This window comes from Meriones unguiculatus, chromosome 18 (assembly GCF_030254825.1).
Source record: "Meriones unguiculatus strain TT.TT164.6M chromosome 18, Bangor_MerUng_6.1, whole genome shotgun sequence".
Lineage (NCBI taxonomy): Eukaryota > Metazoa > Chordata > Mammalia > Rodentia > Muridae > Meriones > Meriones unguiculatus.
The window spans coordinates 5,714,475-5,733,369 of NC_083365.1; the positions used below are offsets into that span (position 1 = coordinate 5,714,475).

The 18,895-nt window shown below is 53.1% G+C and overlaps 1 protein-coding gene across 1 annotated transcript; it reads left to right on the forward strand.

The window, feature by feature from the left end:
* The first annotated feature begins 216 nt into the window (after window positions 1-216).
* Ankrd52 (ankyrin repeat domain 52) lies at window positions 217-18,651 on the forward strand. The gene is made up of 28 exons (XM_021654809.2): window positions 217-358; window positions 678-761; window positions 1,200-1,278; window positions 1,461-1,531; window positions 2,459-2,659; window positions 3,705-3,792; window positions 3,979-4,121; window positions 4,376-4,588; window positions 4,796-4,874; window positions 5,107-5,221; window positions 5,420-5,502; window positions 5,603-5,720; window positions 5,906-5,974; window positions 6,131-6,271; window positions 6,351-6,431; window positions 9,357-9,468; window positions 9,653-9,724; window positions 10,143-10,344; window positions 10,552-10,639; window positions 10,755-10,872; window positions 11,647-11,866; window positions 12,006-12,093; window positions 12,197-12,280; window positions 12,358-12,503; window positions 12,656-12,738; window positions 12,937-13,019; window positions 13,199-13,290; window positions 13,655-18,651. Exons 1-28 carry the CDS (start codon window positions 332-334, stop codon window positions 13,903-13,905), a joined length of 3,231 nt encoding a protein of 1,076 aa, XP_021510484.1. The 5' UTR covers window positions 217-331; the 3' UTR covers window positions 13,906-18,651.
* Window positions 18,652-18,895: the final 244 nt, after the last annotated feature.

The following is an 18,895-nucleotide window of genomic DNA, read 5'->3' on the forward strand; positions in this document are numbered from 1 at the left end:
GGAACCGTGCTGGCCACCCACCCTAGCCATCCATCCTGGCCACCGCGGTCGCTCTGGACATCCATCCTGGCCACCGTGACCACCCTGGCCGCCCTGGCCACCCTGGCCATCCATCCTGGCGCGGGGCTTGGGGCACCAAGAGAGGCCAGTCCCAGGCTCGCCGCCAGGGAGCGCTGCGGGCTCCCGCTCGCCCGCCCCCTGGTAGGCGGGGCCGCCCTCTCCCCGCAGCAGCCGCCGCCGCAGCCGCCGCCTGGGCCGCCCCGTGTCCCCGGTGGAGCCGCCGCCGCTGCCGCCGCCGTGAGCTCGATGCGGACGGAGCCTGGGCCGGGCCATGGGGATCCTCAGCATCACGGACCAGGTCAGCGCTCCCGCCCTTCGCCACTTGCTCCTCCCAGGGCCGGGCGCCGCCGCCACGCGAGCCCGGGGATGTGCGGCCTAGACTGGGCCCGAGTCCCGGGTTCCCGCGGCGCCTACCGCGCCCCTCGCTGTGCTCCCCGCCGCCAGGCGGGTGTCCTTGGGGGCCCGGCGACCGGCGGAGGCACCGCGGGAGTCCGCTGTAGCCAGGACCCCCGTAGCGGAGCCCTTCCTGCGACGCCCCCCTCCAACCCGTGTGCTCCCCCACCTCCCGGTTCCGCTCTGGCTTGGGCCGGCTCCCTGAAAGCTGGTTCTCCTTGCAGCCGCCCCTGGTCCAGGCCATCTTTAGCCGAGATGTGGAGGAAGTGCGTTCCCTCCTCTCGCAGAAGGAAAACATCAATATACTGGTGAGTTGGGAGCGGGGAGGATGGCGAGCCCGAATCTGGCCTCCGGTGTTCGGGACCCCTCCCCACAAGCGGGGCGGCTCCGTTTCTCTGCTCTGATGAAACTGCAGCTCTCTCTACCCAGAAATGGGAGCCTGCTCCGCATTTAAGGTTGGTCAGGCATGGAGCACGAACCACGGGTCCTGGGGATACCCAGAAAAACGGTGTCCTCTCCTCAGCCATCGGGGTCTGTAGCGCCCCCACCTCCTCCTGGAAGAAGGAGTAGGTTTCTCGGTCGGTGGCCCTGACTCCACCCTCCCAGGATGCTGGCTTTTGAATCCCCGTATTGGGATTTTAGCCCCTGCAGAACCTAGAGGAAAGGCAGGGCTTGGAGTCCTCATACTTGAACCTGCGTCCAGGGTAATTTCTTTTTACGGATACTTCTCTTTTCTGCCTTTCCAGGACCAAGAGAGGCGAACCCCATTGCATGCTGCTGCCTACGTAGGCGATGTCCCCATCCTCCAGTTGCTACTGATGTCAGGTAAAAGTGGGGAGCTGGAACGTTCGGCACCGAGGGAGGGGTGAAGTGTTCTATCCAAGGATTGGTTGCCGATGCTTGGTCCAGCAATGGCTTTCCGTCCATTCTGTTCCCCATTTTGATTACTGGTTTCCTTCCCTCCCCCTCCTCAAATCCTAACAAAACAGGAAATTGTGTCCACACAGGTGCTAATGTCAACGCTAAGGACACATTGTGGCTGACCCCGCTTCATCGTGCCGCTGCCTCCCGAAACGAGGTATGGACCCCAGCTCATTTCACCCTTCCAAAAAGAATGGGTTGAAGGGCTGGAGAAACTCAAGTTCTCTGCCCTACAGACTGCTCTACCTCATGTAGGGAGGAGACCAGAGTTTGGCCTCTCCTTCCTGCCCCTAGAACTGGCTGGTAAGGGGTGGCTGAGTGCTGCCAGCTGATGTGACGTCAGGGACAGCTTAACACTGGGCTGGCAGACTGCGGGGGCCCTGCTGCCAGGCCTGAGTGAGTCATCGTCCCTGGGGGCCACCTTAAGTCTGATGATTCCCCTCTGGGCACTGAGATTTCTCTCCTTGTGACTGGGTGTTGGGGAGTAGTGACTCTTGTGTCCTCATGCCTCAAACGACATTTAAGTTGATTGCTTAAAGGTCCAAACTCATGTGGAGTCCTGTGCTATGGTGCCATCAACCCTGAAGAGGTTGGAAAGACCTCTTCTTGGATACTGCATCAGTTTCTTGGCTCTAGCCAAGCGGAGAAAGTTTGAGGCCAATGGGGATGATGTGGGAGGTGCTTAAGAGGGGCATTTTAGCTGGATTTTGGAGAGGATCCATTATGTTTATTGGGGTGATAGATATGACCTTGGCACCTGTGGAAGGGTCAAGGGGAGGGTATCTGCCATTTAATGTAGTGTAAACATTTGGTTTTCCTGGAAGTAGGCTTAAGAGGTGTGAATTTGCTTGGGGTGCCTGGGTGTGGGTGAAGATTTTCAGGAGCTGGGCTGGAGACTAATAGATACCAGTGGCTTGAGGAAGACATCTTTATTTTCCTCAGCAAAGCAAAGAGGTTTAAGCTCTAATGGCATCAGGTTTGGAGAGACTAGGTGTAAGGGAAAAACAGACTGCTAGGAAGCTGGGCCTTGTGTGCCATGCCAACCCCTTCCTTCTGCTCCCTGTTGTCCCTTGTTCCACCACAGAAGGTGCTGGGGTTGCTGCTGGCACATTCAGCTGATGTGAATGCCCGGGACAAGCTGTGGCAGACACCACTGCATGTGGCTGCTGCCAACCGGGCCACCAAGTGTGCCGAGGCTCTGGCACCCCTGCTGAGTAGCCTCAATGTAGCTGACAGGAGCGGGCGCAGCGCTCTGCACCATGCTGTACACAGTGGGCATCTTGAGGTGAGGAGCATGCTGGTCTAGTACAGCCTTCCCCTCCTTTCCCACTCACCCATTATACGCTTCTGGGGCTGTTAGGGGAGGAGTCCCTCAGACCACCGTTCGCACACTGCTGGAGCACAGATTGAGGGCTTTGCTTGCTTCTTTGTTTTTGAGATGGGTTCTTACTAGGCTGGCCTTGAACTTTTAACTCATTGAGATCCACCTGCCTCTGCCTTCTGAGTGCTTCAGTTAAAATGGGGTACTACCACTCCATCTTACATTGAGTTTTTATTGACCAACTATGTTACGTGTGCTTGGGGGCTGTGTCACTTAGCTATGCTTTCAACCCATCCTTTTGCTTTCTAGTGTTGGCAATGGTGGGCGGGTGCTCAACTGCTCAATTATCTACATCCCTCTCTTTTAATTTTTATTTGTTTATTTTTGTTTTTTGAGCTAGGGTTTCTTTGTGTAGCCTTGGCTCTCCTGGACTCACTTTGTAGACCAGCTTGGCTTTGAACTCCTAGCAATCTGCCTGCCTCTGTTTTTGCCTCCCTGAGTGCTGGGGTTAAAGGTGTGTGCCACCATGCCAGGCTTTACTTTTTATTTTGAGACAGCCTGATTAAGCCTGGAACTTGTAACAGTCTTCCTGCCCAAGTACTAGTATTACAGGCATGTGCCACAGTGCTCACCCTAAAATTCCTGACTTAGATTTCAGGAGTACTCTGAGGCTCCATGGAAATGTTTTTATATATGTGCCTTCTTATGAAGAGAACGTTCATGCTGTCCAACACATTTCCAGAGACTCAGATAAGCTTTTGAGAGCCAGCAGAGCACCTGAAGAAACCCTTGAGTTTCCTTTATCCAGTGTCCCTCCTTGGTACCTGGTCCCACTGTCCCTGCTGGCTCTCCAGTTTTCTGTCCAAGAACAGAGGCACTCATTGCCTCCCCAGCACTCCAAACAGGAAGTGACCACGATGCTTCTCCCCTTTCAGGAGATCAGTGGCCTCGGCCCTTCAGTAGGCTGAGCACATGAACCTGTCCCTGTGTCTTTTATATCCTCATACAGATGGTGAACCTGCTCCTTAACAAGGGAGCAAGCCTGAACGTCTGTGATAAGAAGGAGCGGCAGCCATTGCACTGGGCAGCTTTTCTAGGTGAGAGATGCTATAGGAAAAGGAGGAATTTGACTGTTAGGATCCCCAAGGCAGGGATACGGAGCTTGGGCCTTTGGGGGAGGAGCTTGGAGCCTTTGAGGGGAGGGGTTTGGGGCCTTTGGGTTTACCTTCCACCTGCATTTTTTTTCTTTTTCTTTTCTTTTTTTTTTTTTTTTTCCTATATAGGGCATTTAGAGGTCCTGAAACTGCTGGTGGCACGTGGAGCAGACCTCAGCTGTAAAGACCGAAAGGGCTATGGGCTGCTCCACACAGCAGCAGCCAGTGGCCAGATTGAAGTGGTGAAGTACTTGCTCCGGATGGGGGCTGAGGTCAGAGCAGTAACACTGGGTCTAGGGGCTCAGGAAGGCGTTGGAGGTCCAAGTCTCTAATCAAGCAGGGGGGGAATGCTTTCAGGAGGGTAAAAGGGTCTGAGCGGGGCTTTTGTTACCTAACAGTGCCAGCATTCTTTTGGGTCAGACTCTGAAGGGGCTGACACAGCAGGACTTTCAGGACTCTTAGTTTAATTGGCTTCTTCCAACTTTGTTTAAACTGATAATCCGCACCCTCACTCCTGCAAATCCAGATTGATGAGCCCAACGCTTTTGGGAACACAGCTTTGCACATCGCTTGCTACCTTGGCCAGGATGCTGTGGCTGTTGAACTAGTGAATGCAGGGGCCAATGTCAACCAGCCAAACGACAAGGGTTTCACACCACTGCACGTGGCAGCTGTCTCCACCAATGGCGCGCTCTGCCTGGAGCTGTTGGTCAATAATGGGGCTGATGTCAACTACCAGGTACCTAAGAGAATGTTTATGCTGATAGCTCTGGGCTCCAGTCATATCCAGGTAGCTCTTCTGGGGGACTTACCCATTGGTCTTCTGGGCTGATTAGGTCTTATCAGGGACTTGAGAATGTGGCTAGCATTTCTGTTCTCGTTGATGTGTTCTTAAGAGGAGGGCTGAGATGGTGCTTTACATTTGATCGCCTCCGTGTTCCCACAGAGTAAAGAAGGGAAGAGCCCCCTTCACATGGCTGCCATTCATGGCCGTTTCACGCGCTCCCAGATCCTCATTCAGAATGGTATGACTTGGAAACTCTATGTTCTTCCTCCAAAGAATTCATCCCTAGAAACCCCTTCTTCCTGCTGTCTCATCTTTCCCTCAGAATCGGCATTTAGAACTCTGCCATTCACAGTCCAAGGCTTCCAAGTAAAATAATGCATGGAGAATGCTTAGTTCAGTCTAACATACAATAACACTTGGATGATCGCTGGCTGAGGCGTGCCCTAGTTATCTGTGTATCCTTATCTCAGGTAGCGAGATTGATTGTGCTGACAAATTTGGGAACACGCCACTCCACGTGGCTGCTCGCTACGGACACGAGCTGCTCATCAGCACTCTCATGACCAATGGCGCTGATACTGCCCGGTGAGTCAGGACCCTTGATTCTACTTCTAGACCACATCAGGTCTATACATACTGTTCACATCAGACACAGAGGTCTAAAGATGCCTATTAAAGGGAGACTTGGGGGTCCTGTCACCCTGACTCCGAGAGTGATGGTGCCAGGCCACAGAAGAGTGCTCTTGCTTGGCTGGAGGACTGAGTCCGTCAACTTCTCCCCAGGCGCGGCATCCATGACATGTTTCCCCTGCACTTAGCTGTTCTCTTCGGATTCTCTGACTGTTGCCGGAAGCTTCTCTCCTCAGGTACTTGCTGGGTGGCTGGGTGATGGGAGGTGGCTGGCCGGCTGCGTGCTGGGGGTGGCTCTGGGCTCCTGGATGCAATCTGGCTGATGTGCTCCTCCAGGTCAGCTGTACAGTATCGTGTCTTCACTCAGCAATGAGCATGTGCTTTCTGCTGGGTTTGACATCAACACACCTGACAGCCTTGGCCGCACCTGTCTTCATGCTGCTGCTTCTGGAGGGTGCGTTCTTTTCCTAGGCCTCGAGAGCTGGGCAAGGGTGTGGGTCTTCACTGTCTGCCCAGCTCTTTTCCTTGAACAATGAAGTAATCACAGTGGAGACTGATTGGTTCTTGTCTTCTCAGTCTCTCCCCGGGTTGGTGGCCATGCTTCCAGACTCTTCCACTTATCCCTTGTCTTCCCTTTAGGAATGTTGAATGTCTTAATTTGCTGTTGAGCAGTGGAGCTGATCTGAGAAGGAGAGACAAATTTGGAAGGTAAGTTAACATGCAGGAGTGTACATAGCCAGTGTCGGGTTCGAGAGAAGATGGTGGGGGGAGGAGAACATAAGTGAGGAGTGTGTTGTATGTACCTTTTTACTACATTTGTACCTGCCCCTGAGTTGCTCACCTGTCCCTTAAAATGCTCTCCAGGACCCCACTGCACTATGCAGCTGCCAATGGTAGCTACCAGTGTGCCGTGACTCTGGTGACTGCTGGGGCGGGCGTCAACGAGGCTGATTGTAAAGGCTGTTCTCCCCTTCACTACGCTGCTGCCTCAGACACCTACCGGAGGTGAGGCTTCTGCTGTGGCTCTTCTCAACCCCTTGCACTTCCATGAGCTGCCTTGACCTCTTTCCCTTTCTTAAACCAGAGCGGAATCCCACACTGTTTCCAGCCATGACGCAGAAGAGGATGAGCTACTGAAGGAATCCCGCAGGAAGGAGGCCTTCTTGTGAGTATAAGAGGTTGCTAGGATGTGCCTCCCCTCAGTGCCATTCCTGGCCCTTTGTCCCCCTACCCATTTTGAATCTGCTGCTTCAGCCAGCACTGCCTTGGAGGTGAGCCAGCAGCGTGGGGAGTGGGGAGTGCAGTCTGTGTGGAGGAAGGACAAAGGTGAGGTGCAGCCCTTCTCAGGGAGAGACGAAGGTGAGGTGCAGCCCTTCTCAGGGAACAGGGAGCTTCTAAGGCTGGCAAAGCTCCACACATTGGATGCTTTAACTGAGCAGTTACTGTTAGTGTTGCAGCTGCTAAGGGTAAAAGCCGGGTGTGGCGTGCACATTTTATTCCAGTCCATGGTAGGCTACACAGCGAGTCATAGGTCAGCCAGGGTTATCCAGGCAGATCCTCTCTCTTAAAACAAAACAAAACAAAACAGATAAAGAGTGGGACACAGTGGCATGCCTGTAATCCCAGCACTCAGGGAGGAAGAGGCAGGTGGATCTCTGTGAGTTTGAGGCCAGCCTGGTCTACAAAGCCAAGCCAAGGACAGCCAAGGCTACACAGAGAAACCCTGTCTCAATAAAGCCAAAACAATAACAAAAAAAAAAACAACAGATGAATTACCCCAGGACTTTGGTGGTGGAGAATTTAATGGTAGAGTGCAATGTTAAAACAGTTCCAACATCAAAACATGACAACCTAAACATCTTCAGCAGTATTTGCCTAGAAAGCCACTCACATAAATAAATGGGTGAAATTATGTTTCAGTAAACTTCATTTGAAATATCTGAAACATCAGCTCGGCGTTGATGGGAGTCCAAATGGGAAGTAAGGTTCAAAGGATAAGGAGAGATCAGGATTCAAGAGCACTTTGATCCATAGAAGTGGGCACCAGCTTGTGCTACATGAAGCCCTTTTAAAAAAAATAAGGAAGTAGCTGGTTGTGTTGACTCATGCCAGTAATCTCCAGCACTTGGAATCTGAAGCAGAAGGACTGATGTGTACCCCTCATGCTGTGTACTGAGATTCAGAAAAATAAAAGTAAAAAATTAAAAAAAAAAAAAAATCCCACCACCAGCAGTACTTAGGAAGCTGCCTGGACTACATAGCAAGATATATCTCAGCAATATCAGATGAATTACACTGAATTGTTTTTCTTCTAAAACCAATCATCAGACCTTCCAGATAGCTCAGTGGGGAAGGATGCTCACTCCTGAGCCTGTGACCTGAGCTCCATGTGGTAGAAGGAGAGAGCTGACTGCTGAAAATTCCCCTCTGACTTCTGCGCACATGTGCACACACAAACTCACACACACACTCACAGAACCCCACTCATAAACACACACACATAGTCCTATACCAAACACACCCTCACTCACACACTCACACATGAACAAACAAGTTTAAGTTTCAAAAATAAACAACACTGAATCGTCTGTGGGAAAATGGGTTACAAGAACCTCCATATCCACTAATTCAAGAAGTCGGTAATGGAGAGACTGAGTGAGATATGTGGGAAATATTCTCAACCCTGATTTTTTTTCTTAAAGTACAGAATTTTTTAAAATTTTTTAATAATTTATTTAATCTTATTTTATGTGCATTAATGTGAAGGTGTCAGACCCCTTGGAATGAATTGGTGTTAGAGACAGTTAATGAGCTGCCATATGGGTGCTGGGAATTGAACCCAGCTCCTTCATAAGGGCAGACTGTGCTCTTAACCACTGAGCCATCTCTCCAGCCCCCAGAAATTTGTCTTAAAAAGAGCTGGTCAATCCCAGCACTCAGAGAGGCAGAGGCAGGTGGATCTTTGGGAGTTCAAAGCCAGCCTGACCTACAGTGCAAGTCCAGGACAGCCAAGGCCACACAGAGAAACCCTGTCTTCAAAACAAAACAATAATTATGGGGGCTGAAGAGACAGCTCCACAGTTAAGAGCACTGGCTGCTCTTCCAGGGGACCTGGGTTCAATTCCCAGCACCCACATGGCAGCTCACAATTGTCTGTAACTTCAGTTCCAGGGGATCTAACACCCTCACACAGACATATGTGTAGGCAAAACCCAAAAACACATAAAATAAGATAAAAAGAGCTGGTCATCATAGCACACACCTTTGACCCTAGTGTTTGAGCGGCAGCTGGTCTCTGTTCAAGGCCTGATCTACATAGAGAGCCAAGACAGCATGACTCTATAATGAGATCCTGTCTTTAAAAAAAATTCAGCCAGGCACAAGTGGCATACACCTGTAATTCCAATACTCAGGGAGGCAGAAGCTGGTGGTTTGCTGTGAGTTGAAGGCCAGCCTGGTCTACAAAGGGAGTCTAAGGACATCCATGGCTAAACAGAAACGCTGTCTCAAAAAGACCAAACCAAACCAAAAACAAAGTCAGCCATTGTGTCACAGGCTTTTCATCCTAATACTCAGGAGATAGAAGCATGAAGATCAGGAAGATCGTTCTTTGTTACAGGGTGAGTTCACAGCCAGCCTGGGTTACAAGAGAGTGTCTCTAGCAGCACATGTGCACCGTCCGCATGACCATTCATGATGGCCAGCATCAATGGGGTTCTGTAGAACAGGCAGGAGGAAGGATGAAGGCTCATCACTTCTCAGCTGTTTGGACCAAGTGGAGGAAGGATGAGGGTCTGGCAGAGAGGAAACCCTATCCATTCCTGGCCCAGAGAAGAGAGCACCGTGGTGTCTTAGAGGCAGGGATGACCATATCCACGGCCCAGCAAGACTGGGAGCCAAGCATGTGTCCATGTTCTCTGGAGGAAGAGCCCAGGTGTAGCCAGAACTAGGGCTGAAGAATAGATGGACAGGATTAGAGGATTACATCAGACCGGCAGGGCTCTCTTGCCCCTGTCCTCTACCCCTCCCTGAGCTGCACCTTCGCTGGGCTGGGCCTACCCTGCCTTACAGTCTGTCCCTGGCTCCCCAGCTGTCTGGAGTTCTTATTGGATAATGGTGCAGACCCCTCCCTGCGGGACAGGCAGGGCTACACAGCTGTGCACTATGCAGCCGCCTACGGCAACAGACAGAACCTTGAACTGGTATGTATGGGGACCTGGCCTGGGTCTGGGGGATGGGGCGGGTGGAGCAGGAACAGGGCTATAGTCTACCTGCAGGTTTTGATCACAAAGTCAGGTACAGTTGAATTGGGAGATGAAGAGATTATGAGTGTGGCAAGGCTATGTCTTGGAAGCCCCAGAACCTCAACATTCCTGTTCGTTGCAGCTCTTAGAAATGTCCTTTAACTGCCTGGAGGATGTGGAGAGCACTGTTCCAGTCAGCCCTTTGCACTTAGCTGTGAGTTCAGCATCTTCTCTCTGCCTTGGTCTAACCTGACTGCCCCACAGGCATGCTCTCTCTGTGACCCTACCCTTCCATGTGCACTCCTTTAAAAGAATAGCCTAAATTTCTTTATTTGGTGTGACTGTGTGTACATATGATCTGCGTGTATGGGCAGGTGAGTACCATGATGTACGTGTGAAGATCTATGGACGATTTCATGGAATTGATCTTCTACCTTTATGTGGGTTCCAGGGATGGCGCTCAGATGGTCACTTTACCCACTGAGCCATCTTGCCAGTCCTGTTTCTGCATTCTGACTGGGATTTCTGGAAAGAGCCCAAGGAGCTTGTGGGACCTGAAGCATCTCCTTGGGTACCAATAGCAGAGTAGGAAAAGAAATGTCACTAGCTGTGTACCTCTTGGTTGCCTGCAGGCCTACAATGGTCACTGTGAAGCCCTGAAGACACTAGCTGAAACGCTGGTGAATCTGGATGTAAGGGACCACAAGGGCCGGACCGCGCTCTTCCTGGCCACTGAGCGAGGCTCTACTGAGTGTGTGGAGGTGCTCACGGCCCACGGTGCCTCTGCCCTCATCAAGGAACGTAAACGCAAGTGGACACCCTTACATGCTGCTGGTTAGTGGGTATAAGCTGCCAGATACCCTGACGGTTAGGCTGGGAGTGGGCTAGGGCAAGGAGAATGGAAACTTCAAGTTTTGATTCATAGCTTCCTACCTAAAGCTTCCTTCTTGCCCAGGCCTTCACAGAACTCTAGTCCTTTAGCCCAGATTCAACCTACCTCCTTCCTCCTGGCTGTCCTGACAAAGGTTCCCTTTCTTTCAGCTGCCTCTGGCCACACTGATTCCCTGCACTTGCTGATTGACAGTGGGGAGCGTGCTGACATCACAGATGTCATGGATGCCTATGGACAGTGAGTGTGGTCCGAGAATGGATAGGGTTTCCCCTCTGCCAGACCCTCACTCTTTCTCCACTTGGTCCAAACAGCTGAGTGTTGAGTCTCATCCTTCCTCCTGCCTGTTCTGCAGAACCCCACTGATGCTGGCCATCATGAATGGCCACGTGGACTGTGTACATCTGCTGCTAGAGAAAGGATCCACGGCTGATGCTGCTGACCTCCGGGGCCGCACTGCCCTCCACCGTGGGGTGAGTGGGCTGAGTGGGCTGCTGGGGAATAAGGCTGCCTCAGGGTGGGAGCTCGGGGCCCGCCAGCAGCAGGGCAGCAAGAGTGTTCAGTGAGTAGGGTAAGATTTTGTTTCTGGGTCTTACATTGCCAGCATTAGCTCCGGGATGAAGATCTTCTATCCCCTCCTGGTCAGCCATTTGCTCATAACACCCAGGCAGTGCTTTCTACCTGTGTGTCCTGTTGCTGCTCTTCTATCAGGACTTGTTTGTTTTTCTCTTTCTCTTTCTCTTTATTTCTCTGTCTCTGTCTCTCTCTCTTTTGCTCACTTTTATTTTTTATAGACAGGATCTCACTGTGGAGTCCTGGCAAGCTCTGAACTCACTGTGTAGGCAAGCTGTCTTCAAACTCAGAGCTTTCAAGCGCTGGTTAAATGTGTGCCGCACCACCTGCCCAGCAGTTCTTTTTGTTTTGAGGGTCTCACTATATCACCCAGGCTGGTCCTCCACTCTTGGTCTCAAGTGATCCTCCAGCCTTAACCTCCTGAGCAGCCCAGACTACAGGTGTGTTTGGCTTTCAAAAGCATAGGATTTCCACCTTCAGTCTTTCTAAATCTCCAGGATTGACTGTGGCTATTCTGGCTATCAGAAATGTAGCTGCTGACTCCTGACACTAGAATTATTGTAGAGATAAGGATGGATTCCTGGAAGTAGTTCTTGCTCCTAGGCCAGCCCCTAGCAACTAGCCACTGGAAAAAGAGTAGCTTCTTACCACTTTGACCTCTGTGTGCCCTGCAGGCAGTGACTGGCTGTGAGGACTGCCTGGCTGCCCTGCTGGACCACGACGCATTTGTGCTGTGCCGAGACTTTAAAGGTCGCACACCCATTCACCTGGCCTCAGCCTGTGGCCATACTGCAGTGCTTCGGACTCTGCTGCAGGCTGCACTTTCCACAGACCCCCTAGATGCTGGTGTCGATTACAGCGGATACTCGCCCATGCACTGGGCCTCCTACACTGGTACTAGTGGGGCCTTGGACAGACACAGGGATGTGTACTGCAGGAGGGGATCTAGAAGTAGGTTGGAGGGCCGAAAACAGGGCAAAACAGGTGGAGGATCTTGCTGTTTCTCACACTCACCATACTTCCTCGTCCCCAGGACATGAAGATTGTCTGGAGTTGTTACTTGAACACAGCCCTTTCTCATACCTGGAGGGAAACCCCTTCACTCCTTTGCACTGTGCGGTGTAAGTGCCTACTGCATCCGCCTGCTCCCAGGGCGTGACGGCCTGGCTAAGGGTAGGGAGCCCTGCTTTGCTGCTTCTGATGATCCTTCCTCCCCCACTCCAGAATTAATAACCAGGACAGCACCGCAGAGATGCTGCTTGGAGCTCTGGGTGCCAAGATTGTAAACAGCAGAGACGCCAAAGGGCGGTGAGTGACAAAAATCATGTGGCTTTGGTTTCTGCTCATGCAGAAGAGTTCCCTGTTTCATTCTACTCTGGCCCCAGGACCCCCCTTCACGCCGCTGCCTTTGCGGACAATGTCTCTGGCCTCCGGATGCTGTTGCAGCATCAAGCTGAAGTGAATGCCACTGACCACACTGGCCACACTGCACTCATGACGGCAGCTGAGAATGGACAGACTGCCGCTGTAGGTGTGTGAGAGTCCGCCATTGCAGAGCCCCTGGATGTTAGCCCTGCCTGCAGGGGATATGGGGGATGCAAAGTACATGCAGGCAGGAGGGGGGTAACTGACTGGCTGCTGCTCTATGGGGAGACTTCAGTGTCTGTCCGGTCCCTTTCGTAGAATTTCTGCTGTATCGAGGGAAGGCGGACCTGACTGTGCTGGATGAGAACAAGAACACTGCCCTTCACTTGGCTTGTAGCAAGGTAAGTGGGGGTGCAGGCTGGGACTCGCACAGCAGGGCCCTGTGGAGGCTGGGCCTGGCACAGTGGGTGGCTCCGTGTTGCAGGATCAAGTGCAATGGAAGCCAGAGTTAACTAGCCTGTCTGCCTGGGAAGATGGTGCATGTCTCTCTCTCCCATTCTTCTACTCCACAAGTGTCTGCTCCTGTTCTTCTTCCTCAGGGCCATGAGAAATGTGCCCTTATGATCCTGGCAGAAACCCAAGACCTTGGCCTTATCAATGCTACCAACAGTGCGCTGCAGATGTGAGTGCCCGGGGAAGGGGGCTGCTGGCTGGGGGAGGCAGGTGGGTGAAGAAAGTGCCCTATACTCCAGGGCCTCTCTGGAGCTCACAGAATTTGTTCAATGTCCTCATCACCTGTGGGGAGTGGCAAGACAGCCTGACATCCTATTCAGGTTTCCTTCTTTACTGTTTCCTTCCAAGGCCACTCCACATCGCTGCCCGGAACGGTCTAGCTTCCGTGGTGCAGGCCCTGCTGAGTCGTGGGGCCACAGTGCTGGCTGTGGATGAAGAAGGTGGGTGGTGGGGTCCAGAACCCTCGCCTCTCCTGGGTGTGGCGTCAGGGACATTCTCTAGGAGGTGACTTCTTAACCTTGGTACAAATGGGATTTTCTTCCGAGGGGAACTTAAGAGCAGGGATACAGCAGAGTAATCTGGGTCTCACAGGGGAGTGTGATGGAACTCAGTAGATCTGGCAGGGTCAGGAAGCGCTCCACACTGCAGCCTGGTCCCCCGTGCTTCCCTTTACCCTGTACTCAGAATTTGTTGTGGTCCTCTCTTGGTTCCCCTCCACAACCTGCAGAGCTCAGTGCCTGGGAGGGTAGGTGGAGACTCTGAATACTGGACCCTCGGCCACAGTCATCCCCCTTGGCCCCACAGGTCACACCCCAGCACTGGCCTGCGCCCCTAACAAGGATGTGGCAGACTGTCTGGCCTTGATCCTCTCCACCATGAAGCCTTTCCCACCCAAGGATGCCGTCAGCCCTTTCAGCTTCAGCCTGCTCAAGAACTGCAGCATCGCAGCCGCCAAGACGGTGGGTGGCTGTGGTGCCCTGCCTCACGGGGCCTCCTGTCCCTACAGCCAGGAACGGCATGGCGCCATTGGGTTAGATGGCTGCTACTCTGAGTAGCCCCCTCCAGTGTCCCTCCCCCTGCCGGTGGCTTGATATCTTATTCTATTTATTTAGAAAAAATGTCTAAACATTTAGGGCACTTTAAAGGAGAACACGACTGGGTGGTGGGGCCAATTGGGGAAGGAAGCACTGGGGAGCAGCTGCTTACCCCTTTGCCACACCATCCTGGCCTGGCAGAGGTCTGGGACCCACAGGGAGAACCCCAGGCTCTTGGTACCCCCAGGGCAACCCCTTCTGCTAAGTGTCCCAAAATGATTGCTAAATGCCTGGCTCACCTCTCTTTGACTCCATCTCTCAGTTTCCCCTGTTTGCTGCCAGCTCCCCCCAACTCTTCCTTCTGACTTTCCTCTCTTTGTCCCCTCTCCTCCTACCTCTGCTGCCAGGCAGACCCCCTCCTCTTCTTCCATACCCATCACTGCCTACCTGCTTGGCCCCTCCATTCCTGCAGCAGTGAGAAGCCTTAATTTCTGGTACTGTGTGAGCACTCTGGGGGTGTCCTCCTCCCCCTTCAGGGGCAGCTAGAGGATGAGGGGGGAGGGTATTTAGCACTGAGGCCTAGAGCTTCCCCCATATCCTGTCACCCCTAAAATTTAAATGCAAACACTTGAAGCAGCAACTACTGAACCTGGCCCGGACCCTGTGCTTTCTGGCTCCTCGTGCAAACCAAGGGCTGCTTCTGCCCCCACAGCCTGCTCCTGTGTCACCACTTCTGGCCTGGTCCCCTAACCACGCACTTTAACCTTGCTTATTTCTTTTAACTTCTTTTGGGGGAGGGAGCCTGTGGCCGTCCCTCCTGGGCTCTCTTCTCCCTGAACTTTGAGCCTTGTCATGAACTTTTAAGTAAGCATTTTATTCTTTAGGGGAAAAAACAAATCAATATCCTGCCCATTTCAAAACTACAGCCCTCATATGTCCTCTGTGTTTCAGGAATGTGTTTGCATGTGAGTGAAGGTAGGGACCATGTTCTTCCTCCTGTATCCCCTAGTCCCAGAGTTCCCCATGCCTGTCTCCACCTTCCGTCTGTCTGAGAACCCACTGCCCCAGTCCCTCCTAATATGAAGCCAAAGATGGTGGGAAGGGCAGGGGCAGTGTAGGGACCGTGTTAGGGAAGCAGGGTTTCCTCCAATGGGGAAGGGGGAGCACTGGTCAGGGAGCACAGATGGACACTGAGGCTGAGCTCAGCCCTTGCCTTCCCAGCATGGGAGAGATACGATTCCTGGAATGTACCCGAGAAGCCAAACTGGCCTGGTATGAGGAGGGGCAGTGTTCTCTTTAAATGTAGCATTGCATCTGGCCCTGGTCCCTTCCAATTCCCTGTCCCTCTGTCTCCTTGGTGAACCTCTGCACAGTTGGACCCAATCCCATAACCCAGTGTCCCTTCCTCACACGCAATACCTCAGCCAGGGGCCAAGACACAGAACTTGAATAGAGGTCCTGCCCCCTCCACCCTACAGTGCATCCTCGACCAGTTTGGCTGCCATCAGTATTGCCCCCTGAGAACTGAGAACTGGATGGGCTTCGTTTACACAGTACAGGGGTCTCTCCTGGGGACCCCTTCACCTCTTTCCCCTACCCAAGCTTGCTTTACTCACATTTTTACCCATTTTCAGTTGTGTCCCTTGAATGTCTTGCCACCCTTGCCAAGGGTGAGCTGAGGAGAGAGGGGCCATCCCAGGAAGCCCTTCCTCCTGAGATACCCTGCACCATACCTCATGCTGGATCTTTCCTTTTCATGGTTCCTGTTTATCTGTCTGTCTTGCTGCCCCGCCCTTCAGATCCTAAACCGTTTCAAGGCTTCCAAACAACCATTATTGGTGAGAAGGATTGTGCAGCTTTTAGTTTTTATTTTTGTTTTCAAAGCCAAAGGGCCTTGCAATGCCCCTCTTGCCCACACCCTCACAGCCCTCCTTCCCTGTACCTTCCCTGTACGACAATCAGTGTGACCTCTCTAAGGGCTGCCGCCCCCACCCCACCCCTGCCCCACCAGTTCTGCAAAGCTTGCCCCTAACTTAAGTTCTCTCCTAAATCTTCCCATTTCATTTCCTTCCTCTCATCTTGGTGCTGGGAATTAGGTGGTGGTGGGGCATGGGGAGCAGGGAAATGGTTCCCCCAGAGATGACTTGGGGTATCAGTCGTGTTCTCCTTTATCAATGCTTGGTGATGACAGAGGAATCTGAGTATATGTCAGGAGTCCCATTGTTTTGTTTTGCTAGATGAGATTTCTGGTGGCTGTCTGCTCCCTGCTGTCCTGGGCACAGTGTCAGCAGTGCTGGGAAGATGGCAGGGGGTCCTCTGTCCCTCCTCATGTGGCTGTGAGGAGGCCTGGAGGGCGAACAGCCTCCTCTCCTTATGCCAAAGGAAATCCCGCACCCCACCCTGGGCTGCCCAGCCCCTAGTGTTTTTGAAGCATTTTGACCATTCTCATGGCCACTGCGTATTTATTTTAATGTTAAGATTTTTTTTTTAAGAAACCTCTTTGACTTAAACGGGTGTGGAGAAGTAAAACAGGCAGAATGCCCGCCCCCGAGTCTTAAGGGGGTGGGGAGGGAACATGTCCTTCCCTCTCCCTTCCCTCTCCCCTCCCCTCTCCCCACCACAGCTCTAAAGCACTTGCTTCAAGTAATAAGCACTTTTGTGAAAAGGCCTATTTTAAGGGAGGACCCTGGGAACAGCCCTAGGTCCCAGCAAAGGAGACAGAGCGAGGGCTACATAGGAGACAGGGAAACAGACGTGTGAATCAGAGGGTGACTGAAGAGAGCCAGTTTTTAGTTTCCGATGGGGGGCCATGTTTCTGATTGTGCGGTGGCTTTGGTAGGGATGTGTACTTCAGAAAAACAAATGGCACAAACTGTGGGTCCCAGGATGGACCGACAGACCCGGGTCACTGCCACTGTCCAACTGAGACTCTGAGACTGACGGGCTACCTCCCCACCCGTGGCCCCCTGAGCCATAGGACTGCTGAAAACCACTGAATGTACAGCCCAGGTTGGGGTGGGAGTAGCCCCTGGGGGAGGGGGCTTCTCCTTTTGTTTGGTGCTGTGGGGGGGTGGGAGACATGTGTTCCTTGGGGTGGAGGGGCTGTGGAGGGCCGCCTCCCTCTCTGAGCCCAGCCACAGCCCCTCTTCCTTCCTCACCCCTGTCCGTTCTGACTGTAAGTCCAGCTCACCTTTGCCTTCACTATGTAACCAAAGGAAAACTCAACACTGTTTCCACCACTGTCTGCCCACCCAGCACCTTCTTCCTCCCTGGATCACAAGGGGAGAAGAGGCTGGGGGTGGGGGTGGGGGTGGGGCCTGAGTGAATGCTTCTACAACTGTACCCCCAAAGCCCTCTCTGTGATCTTGGGAGGGGTCCTGAGAGGCGGGGTGGGGCCAGGCTGGCGGGCTGGGAGTACGCACTGTGTGTTTCTCTGTTGAAATGACTCCGGCCGCTGTGCTCCAGCGGGGAGGCCCCTTCCTCCTTCCCACCCAGCCATTTCTCACCCTCTCCCCACACCCAGTGTTTATTCCCTGCCTCCTCCCCTTCCCACCGCAAAGGAAAATAGCCTTACAGACCCTAGCCCAGAAACCCTACTCCTGGGGCAAGCCAGTATGGCCCCATCCCGCCGAGTTTGAACCCTTCTTTTTTGAGGAGGGGCAGGGAGCAGTGCAGTCTCTTCCCCTCTGGTGGCTCCAGCCCTCTGGGCAAGGACAGAGCTGAGGAATCTTTGAGGACCAAGCCCAGTGGTCTGGGAAGAGGGAGGTGGAGAAAGAAGGGTCTGACTTGGGGGACTCCCTCCTCCCAACCCAAACCCTATAGAGAAGCGACCAAATTCCCAGAGACAGGAGGGAGTTGGGGTCCGGGTCTGCTCTTTGAATTACTTGAAGGTACTGACTCTGAGGCTGCTGTTGCCCACACAGGTGTGAGGGGACACTGTCACTGCATTTGGGAGGGCAGAGGATGGCGGGTGACAAGAGGATCCACCCTTGGCCCTCGCTCACTCCTATTCGGCCCTTTCCCTGGGCCCTCCTCTCCCCACCCTCACTCTGGGTGCCCCTCCAGTTGCACTAAAGTAGCTGTTGTGCCAGTCTTACCCATGCCAGGGTGGGGCCTCTGCTTCCAGTCCTTCTTAACGCCTGTGCTCCCATCCTGGACAATCTTGTTCACTTGTATTCCTGGATAGCTCAGCTGTGTGTGTGTGTGTGTGTGTGTGTGTGTGTGTGTGTGTGTGTGTGTTGTGGGGGTGGGGGTGGGTTTGGCTGGAGTGGGTCTATCAGGAGTTTGGGAAGGGCTAGGGGAAAGATGGAGGATGGTGTCTCCTGCCCCCTTCCCCAACTCCCAAACCACAGAAGCCTGGGAGGGAGGGTGCCTACTCACGCTGCCGCGTGTCCTGCAGATGTGCCAAAATAGGGTGGGTGGGAGGGGAGGGTGCCTGGCAGAGCAGCCCCAGGTGGCTCTCTCAAAGCAATACAGTTCCCCTGCTGGGGAACAGCAAGACAGGGGAGAGGGTTGGGTGGGGACCTGGGGTTCCCCATGTACAGCTGTGTATATTCAGGGGTGTTCTCTGTCTGGTACCCGCTGTGGGCATCTATGTGTGTGTGAACCCCCCCCTTCCCATGCCCTGCATGACCTGTGATGCTGCAGACACCACCATCCTGTGTGCAGGTGTGGTGGGGCACTGTGGGGCATGCTTCATGTCCTGTTGCGCCCTCCACCCTGTGACCTGTGTACTCGGTTGTAGGAAGTAAAGAGAACTGAGCACAATTCACCGGATTCTAGTTGAATCTTTCTCTAAGCAATTTCCCCACTCTTGCCCTTCTCCCTATCCTGGATCCACCTGTGGTGCTAGTGTTGGGGTCAGTCAGGGGTGTTTAATGCTGGTGGGCAGCAATAAAGCCCAGATACCTGCATCCCCAGGGTGCTGAGGGCAGCAGAAAAAAAAAAAAATGGGGACCTTGGTGCATTTGCCCTGCCCCTCCCCCTCCTACCTGGGCTAAAGCACAATGCT

Bases quoted from the DNA above. Each gene is read 5' to 3' on its own strand.
- Ankrd52 (XM_021654809.2), top strand. From the start codon at position 332: ATGGGGATCCTCAGCATCACGGACCAG. The intron at 3,793-3,978 runs GTGAGAGATGCT...TTTCCTATATAG, and splicing joins GCACTGGGCAGCTTTTCTAG to GGCATTTAGAGGTCCTGAAA. The intron at 5,721-5,905 runs GTGCGTTCTTTT...TCTTCCCTTTAG, and splicing joins CATGCTGCTGCTTCTGGAGG to GAATGTTGAATGTCTTAATT.